The sequence below is a fragment of the Stegostoma tigrinum genome, chromosome 2 (assembly GCF_030684315.1).
Source record: "Stegostoma tigrinum isolate sSteTig4 chromosome 2, sSteTig4.hap1, whole genome shotgun sequence".
Classification (NCBI taxonomy): Eukaryota; Metazoa; Chordata; class Chondrichthyes; order Orectolobiformes; family Stegostomatidae; genus Stegostoma; species Stegostoma tigrinum.
Window position 1 is genome coordinate 13,098,431 of NC_081355.1, and position 8,535 is coordinate 13,106,965.

Genomic DNA, 8,535 nt, shown 5'->3' on the forward strand with positions numbered 1-8,535 from the left:
CTGTCAGGAGTTCACACGGGCAAAGAACAGGCATAGCAGACAGTCTGCAACTCCACACATTGGTAATACTAGGCTGGGAGAAAGTTGGTCTGTGGATGGGAGAAAGCCAATCTCAGGAAGTGATAAGAAGACCCTGATAGGCAATAGTCCAGGTTGCGTATGGAGCTAAGTTGAAAACTCGTTCTTTTCTGAGCCCTATAAAAGTCAATCTTTATTTCATGGTCCATCCTCAGCTGGACCCCCACTTGATACTTTGCTAGTTGTTTGTTGTATCCAGTAGCCTATAAAATGGCAAGTGATGTCCTTTTATGTCACAGTAGTTCAACTTAAAAAGATGTACAGCCTGACTCGGGCAAACTGCCTTTACTGTCCAGCAATCCAAAGTTTGTGTTGACCAAATCAGAAAAGGTATCTGCTTGACATTGGCTTTGTATTCCTGGAAGCCAATAATGCTTACCTCAGTCAGACTGCCTGCTGTTTTAAGTTGAGATTCTACATGTGGCAAGGACAGCAATTGAAATTTTAGGGGATTATTATGCACAGCACACAATCCCCACAATCTGCACCAGCAGCTTTTTCTTATCATTTTAGTGGAACCAACGAAGACTTACTCCTATCTAAATATTTAAGGAACAGCTAGATAGATGTTTGAAGGAATGTGTGAACAGGGGCAAGGACACAGAATTTGGATGGAGGATTAACAACAATACTGATGCTAACCAGGTTAACAGCCCATTTCAGTATTCTGATATCTGTCTGTTAAAAATCAGTTGACAGTTCAATTATTGTCGTATTGGATCCTAACTTGAATTATTTTGCCAAAAAAGATTGCTTTGATGAGTGTCAGATAATTAAATTGTCATAGTTCTTACATGGTGCTGTTTTGTTGTGTAGTCTTGTTTTTGTTTTATTCCAAACAGCAGATGTTGCTAAAGAATGTATATTCTGATGAACTTTCAGTCTATATGCGTTTGCCATCTGTATAGCATCCAAAATAAGATGTTGATTGTGTAGGGGTTTTCTGGTTCAAGATTATGATTTGTGCTAACTGAATGCAGCTGCTCTTTTGCTGTGAAGAAAGTCAGTCTTCCACCAAGAAATGAGACCTTTGTGCTGAAAAACTTGCTGATTTTCTTCACAGCATAAGTGCAACAACATCTCCCACTAGCTTTAGACTGCTTGTTGTAGATGAAAGTGCTTTGGGTGTGGTATTTCCACTGTCCTGTTCAGAAGACTGTGTTCTGCAGGTTGTGTCCTATGTCCTATTCGATTATCATGAATCAAGCCAATGTTACCCCAGCCTGAAGTAACAGACTTCATACCTTCAGTTTGATCATCCCACTCGATTATTGGATAAAGAACGTATATTTAAAAGGAGTGTTGATTATGCAGAACAGGTAGTAGCATTTCCTAACAACCATCACAACAACAGTAATTTTTTAGTGTAGCCACACAGGAGCAGGAGTTAACCATTCAACCAGTTGCTCCTGCCCTGCCATTCAATACAATCATGGCTGATTGAATACTTAAATGCCTTTTACCCATCCATCCCCATAGCCCTGTATGCCATTGATAATTAGAAACGTATCATTCTAACTTAAACATACTTAAACACTGACCACAGTCTGCTGTGGTAGAAAATTTCAACAGTTCGTAACCCTGTGAATGAAAAAAAAATTTCTCATGTTAACTTTGAATGGCCTCCTTATTTTTAAATTGTACCCCTGGTTCTAGATGCCCTGACTCACATTGGCTACATCTACCCTGGGTGCCCCTTTTTAAGTATTTTGTAAGTTTCAGGTGGATCACGTCTCATTTCTGTGAAACTTCAGAAAATACCAGCCCAGTTTGCCAAACTCTCGTCCGATGACAGTGCCACCATTTTGGGAACGAGTCTGGTGAACCTTAGTTGTGCTGCCTCTAAGGGAATAATCTTTCTCGAGACAAGAAGACCAAAACAGCACATGGTAGTCCAGCTGCAGTCTGACCAAACTCCATTACAATTAAAGTAAGGGTAAATCACGTGGAATAATGTCTCTAGAATGGACCATTCTTTTGGAAGTGATTTTTGCACCTAACCTCCATTTCTGAAATTAGACCCTATGTTTTGGAACAAGATGACTCTAATTTCAAGTTTGGAAGTAAATGCTTTGCTGTTACTGAAGAGAGTTCTGTATCCAGAATATAGCACAAGCTGTTGAAGATAGTGATTGTGTTTTAACTTTTGAAGCTTGTGTTTTGAACTACCCATTACCAAGCAAATATGCTTTATTCACCTTTTTGTCTGTCTTGTGTTAGCACAGAGTCAAATGTTAATTAAAATCTGTTTGCTCCCTACTGCCTGCCTGAATGATATTTTTGGTATGTACTATTTATAGACCTCAGCAATTTGCACATTTATGTCTGTATGTGAAATTACCAAGTATGTATAATAGCCAACTGAATTTATATATCTAATTATGTTTCTTGTACAAAAAAAAATTTCCATCTTTTTATTTTACTAGTCCAAATTAAAAACACAGGAAGTTGCTGCTCTTGAGGAGACGTTGGCAGCTTTGAAAGCTGATTTTGAAATGAACCTGAGCATGAGCACTGCAAAACAAAAGAGCCTACAAGATAATCTCATTTCCACTAAACATGATCTACTCAAAGTACAGGAACATCTGTCATTGACTGAAAAGGTTTGTATTGGGAACCTCATTATTAAATAGAAATGAATAAATACCCTTTAACTGTTGAAGGCAGCAGTGCAGCTGAAACTTGCTTGAGGCAGGATGAATTTTGTACGAAACCACCATTCAAATTTTTCCTAATAGTAAATAAAAGCCATTTGGCAATTAGGATATATAAAATATGCAGTATTGAGTATTGCCTTTTCATGGGCACCTTGTACTGTTTGTGTGGGGTATTACGCTATGCAATGCCTAGTATAAACAACTTGGGTGGTGGAACAGCGATATTAATTAAACCAAGTGTGAAAAACTGACAAAACAAAACATACCAGAATCTAAGGATGCAGATTGCTTTGCGTACGTACAGTTGAAGTTGAGGGTTCTCCCCTGAAGCCACAAGTATCCTGCTGCTCTCTTTCCCCTCCTCTGAAATCCTGACACACCCATCCCACAGTGCTAGCGCTTAATGCCAAAAACAAAGTGAAATCTGTAGTCAAGATCTGAAGTTGATATTAATGCCAGGATGCTGTGTAATATAGGTTAGAAGGCTAAATATCATCAAACCAGTGCTGAGTTTCATTGGATAATAAAATGTGAGGCTGGATGAACACAGCAGGCCAAGCAGCATCTCAGGAGCACAAAAGCTGACGTCATCTGATGAAGGGTCTAGGCCCGAAATGTCAGCTTTTGTGCTCCTGAGATGCTGCTTGGCCTGCTGTGTTCATCCAGCCTCACATTTTATTATCTTGGATTCTCCAGCATCTGCAGTTCCTATTATCTCTGAGTTTCATTGGAACAGTTTGTGGTCAAGGGCTGAGGGAATGCAAGTGTGAGGAGATCATGGTCACACTTGTGACACAGGTATTCCACAAAGAGTTTATCCAAATTGTATTTGGTTTTTCCAGTGTATTGGAGATCCTGCTATAATCAATCACATGAAGCTGGAGAAAGAGAGGAATGGCATGTACATTTCACTATGCCTGCAAAGGAAAATGAAGTGAAGCAGAATTGATGGAAATTCACTCATTATTAAGAGCAAGAAGGAGCTCTTCCATAAAACTGTCAACTGGGAAAACATTATTGTGGAGAGTTGAGTCCTGGCAAAGATGTTCACTGTATAGGTAGAAAGTTGTAGTAAGAATACTGCTAAGTACAGATCATGACACCTTATATCTGGAGGGAGTAAGTGAAGTTTGGAGAAAAGTTCAAAGATGCAGTCTTGTCTCTTTATGCATCAGTGTTTGTTTTATTCTAACTCCTTTTGAACCCTCAGCACACTGTCCAATTCACATGTCCAAAAGGGTCTAGGCCTGAAATGTCAGCCTTCCTGTTCCTTTGATGCTGCTTGGCCTACTGTGTTCATTCAGCTCTACACTTTTTTTTAATCTCTTGTCATTATCAAATCTCATCATTGTCAAACTCCTTAACAAAGGGTTGCTATGTATTTTGATTCAATGAACTCTATCTTGCCAAATTTGAACATCATCACACTCTAGTCAATCCCATTACTAAATACAAAACTATAATTTCTTTGGCTGACTCGGGTTTTACTATCTGTCATTGGATTTTGCTGACATCTATTGCAGATCTGTCAACTCTTGCAACAACCGGGATTGTAATTATATTAATTTTCTTCCTGTAAGGACACTGCCCCTTTAATAAAGTTCATTATCTTGAAAAAATTTAGTTCAAGTTTTGGAGAAAAGCTGAGTGATTTTTCAAATTGAAGTTAATTGGGGGCAGCTGGAAACTTGGCATCACCTTTCTCTTTGTAATCTGCATTACACTTATCTAAGAATCTGGAGGGTGAACCAATCTCTTTTGTTTTTAAAAAAGGAGAAAAATCAGCTCTATTATGCATGCCTGTAATATAGATAAAACTTATTTTTGGGTACCAAAATGTCATTAGTACACACCCAAAACTGTAATAAAGCATGTACATGTACGTTGTACTGTTTTTAAAAAAAAGTAATCTAGAACTCCTGGCAGTCTCTTCCTAGGTCCCCATGCTTCCCAATGCCTTGGCCTCACATTCTGATAATTGGCTGTTACAGGCTTTCTACAGGCATTGCAGTTGTGTCCAGGACAGGAGAACATTATCAAAAGAGATTCAGCAGGCCTGCAGTATGCCTGGACTGGGAGAGACCTTCCACTTTTTTTGTGCCTTGTAACGTCCAGCATCACCCCTACCTTGAAGCTCTTAGCAAAATTTAAGATTCATAAATAAGTCACGACAATTCCAATATAATGGTGTTCAGCAAAAGTTTTTTTTTAAAAACACTGCAATTCTGTAGATCCTTCAAGATGCAACAATTTCAGTTTCACCCTCAGCAACAGGACAAGTAAACTATACTGCTGCAAACAGAATAGCATGCTTTCTATAATAAGGCGTTGGTGTTGTAAACAAAGTCTAAAATTACTGTAGCTGCTTTTGCAAGAAGGGTGGGGTGTTTGCCTTTCCAATGAACTGAATGGAAACTTGGGTTCTATAATGGGCAGCCGTTCTGCTACCAGTTGCCCAAGTGGAAGTTTCAGACCAAAAAGCGAAACCGGAATTGCCCGAATAACATAACGATTTGAGTGTTTTATGTAGATAAGTTATATTTGCTGTTTCACTCAAAGGGAAGCCTTGCCCAGATTTGGATATTAATTAACAGACATTTTACATGCTATGAAATATTAAATGAAATAATTAATATTTTTACAGGAGTTGGATAAAAAGTTCCAGGAAACAGCTGCTTATCGCAACATGAAAGAAATATTAACAAAAAAGAATGAGCAAGTGAAGGAATTACGGAAACGTCTTTCAAAGTAAGTTGCCCTTTCTGTCAATCCGGATTTACAAGGCTGGAGAATCCGATCTAGATTTCATTGCTCGGTGAATTAACCTGTCTTTATTCATTCTTCCATGCAGAAATATGCAACAGTTCTTCCCTCTTCATCTAATTTAAAAAATAAAGTTCTTGGATTTGCTTTCATCATTCTATCTAGAAACCCAATACAAATGATGAGCATTTTTTCTGAGTGAAATGTTGTCTGAGTTTGGTCTTAAATTTGCCTTTTATTCAGCTGTTACAATTTTGGGTAACATTCTACTTTAAATCTTCCTTTCCCCATACCTATCTGATAACTATAAGCACCTTGGGTACACCCACACTAGACTGAAAATCCTATGGCCTAGAATGGGCTAATCATCAACAAAGGTGCCAGTATCTGAACTGGTGGAAGATGCAGGAGCCAGCTTTGTCAGTGTTTCCGGTGAGAGTACTGTCACTTCTTCCTCAGAGAGGAGATGATGTCCTCACGGGCTGCTGTTTTCAGGGCAGAGACTGTGCTGATGCCATTGGTGCTCCCAAGAGATGAGACAACACGTGAAATGGGAGTAGAATTGTGTATTATTAGGAATACATTGGGAGTAGTGGTGTTGAGAGAGCAGCTCAGCATTTGATAATGGATCTTTCTTGGTTGCCAGAACATAGAAATTTCAACATCGCCACGAGTGGTTACAGTCCTACCAAGGTGAGGATTATACCCTCATAGGTGATGAGATGGATGTCACACACCTCACCACTGTCTTGGTTTTCTCTGCCCTGTTGTGGGATTATTTCTCCTGGAGTGAGACAAAGGGAGAGATTGAGTGAGATTAAAGTGGCTGCACTTTGTGGGGAAAGGTGCTGAGGTGTCCTGAGTGAGAGTAAGGCATTGCAGAGGCATGCAGGATTAATCGTGGGGGGATGTTGGAAAGGTGGGAGCAAGTGCGGGAAGATATTGCATAGTGAGATTGGTAGACCATGTGCTTTGGTCGAAGGTAGGTGTACTAGCAGTGTTAGGTAGCACTTACCTTAATGGACCATACAATGTCTTTGACCTTCTTCCTGCACAACTGGGTGTACCTCGAGACTGTGAACAGCACACTGACTCAGATGGAACTTTGGATCTGATTGGCAGGATGTGGTCTCCCTAGTGGTCCTAAGGAAAGATGTCCCTTATCTCCATCATTGCAACCACCAGGACCTCCAGGTCCCAGTTGGCAAAGAAGGGTTAATAGCCTACTTCTATTTGCCATTTCTTGGGCAATCCTTCATGCACAGGAACTGTAAAGGACTGCTGCTGGCTGACAGTACTTGACCTGGTGCATGGCTGTGGTTTAAATAAAACATTAGGAGTTTCAGAAGGTCATTCTGGTGCTTCTGTCACTGGCCAGTGGAAGACAAAGTAACCAAAACTGATAGTGGCATGGTGCATACATAATAAGGTGGGCCATCAGATAATTCAGTAGAGCTGATGGAAAGGAACTCTCCAAAAAATTCCTTGTAACTTTCAGCTGATTTTTGGTAAAATTCAACCTTATTCAATATGAATAGAGGATTGGCTAACTGGCAAAAGGCAGAGAGTAGGGATAAAGGGGTCTTTTTCAGGATGGCAGCCGGTGACTAGTGGGGCTCTGCAGGGTTCAGTGTTGGCACCACAAATGATTATGTTATATATTAACAATCTGGGCAAAGGAACTGAGGGCATTGTTGCTAGTTTTGCAGATAACACGAACATGTGTGGAGGGACAGGTAGTGTTGAGGAAGTAAACGATCTGTAGAAGGACTTGGATAGGCAAGGAGAGTGGGCAAAGAGGTGGCAGTTGGAATACAGTATGGGAAAGTGTGAGGTCATATACTTTGGGAGGAAGAATAGTGGCATAAACTATTTTGTAACTGGGGAAAGGCTTCAAAAATCTCAAGCACACAGGAACTTTAGAGTTTTCATTCAGATTTCTCTTAACATGCATGTCATTTGGCAGTAAGGAAGGCAAGTGCAGTGTTAGCATTCATTTCAAGAGGACTAGAATACAAAGAACAGAGATGTACTGCTGACGCTGTCTAAGATTCTGGTCAGACTGCATTTGGAATATTGTGTACAGTTTTGAGCAAGGATGAGCTAGCATTGGAGGGCAATGCCAGCTCAGGGATGCCAGGGATGAAAGGCTTGACATATGAGGAGCAGTGAGGACTCTGGATCTGTACTCAAAGGGAGTTTGGAAGGATTGTGGGGGTTGGTGTCGTAAAGAATCACATTGAAACTTAAACAATAGGGTCATAGAGTCCACAGAGGGTGGTGAATCTGTGGAACTCATTGCAGAAGGCTGTGGAGGCCTAGGCATTGTGCGTGTTTAAGCTGGGAGATAGATATGTTCTTGATTAGAAAAGGGATCAGTAACTGGGGAGAAAAGGCAGGAGAATGGGATTGAGAAACATATCACTGATGATCAAATGGTGAAGCAGACTTGATAGGCCAAATGACCTGATTCTGCTTCAATATCTAATGGCCATATTAGATGCCTTCTAAGTTTTATGCCTGAAGATCTTCAAATATTTCTTTCAAGAATTTAAAAATGAACTGAAATATTTGAGAAGTAACTGTTCTCAATTAAATTACCTCTATCTTTTTTCCCTGAAGGCTGAGATTGACTCTCGTTTAATGTTTTTAGGTATGAAGCAGCAGACTGAGGACATGATTTGGATCTCATCAAATGGCTTCAGAATTTCGGAATGGACTCACTACTTTCTTTATTTTCTCCTCACTTGGGAACTATGTTATCATATTTAGAAGTCTATTTTAACATTTTACCTGCATTAAAATTATATTGCATTCCTGTAAAATATGTTCTGTTCATTTAGTTTACTTGTCTTTCCTTACACTTGTTACCATGATTTTTAAATTGGCAGTATTGATTCCACAACCAATAATCATTAATCTCTCGAATAAAAACAAAATACTGCAGATGTGGGACATCTGAAACAAACACAGAATAGTGGAGAAACTCAGCAGATCTGGCAACCACTGTGGAGAGAAAGACAAAGTTAATGTTTCG

General features: G+C 39.7%; 1 protein-coding gene across 3 annotated transcripts in view; it reads left to right on the forward strand.

The window, feature by feature from the left end:
• The window catches only part of lztfl1 (leucine zipper transcription factor-like 1), a 41,147-nt gene extending 32,824 nt beyond the window's left edge, over positions 1–8,323 (forward strand). For 2 of the 3 annotated variants that reach the window (XM_048559187.2, XM_048559199.2), the window contains 3 exons: positions 2,505–2,681; positions 5,380–5,483; positions 8,152–8,323. In XM_048559187.2, coding sequence (XP_048415144.1) covers positions 2,505–2,681; positions 5,380–5,483; positions 8,152–8,170 — 300 coding nt within the window. In that variant the 3' untranslated portion in view covers positions 8,171–8,323. The remainder of the gene's footprint in view (positions 1–2,504; positions 2,682–5,379; positions 5,484–8,151) is intronic. The other variant, XM_048559192.2, reaches the window with a different exon arrangement.
• The last annotated feature ends 212 nt before the right edge of the window (positions 8,324–8,535 follow it).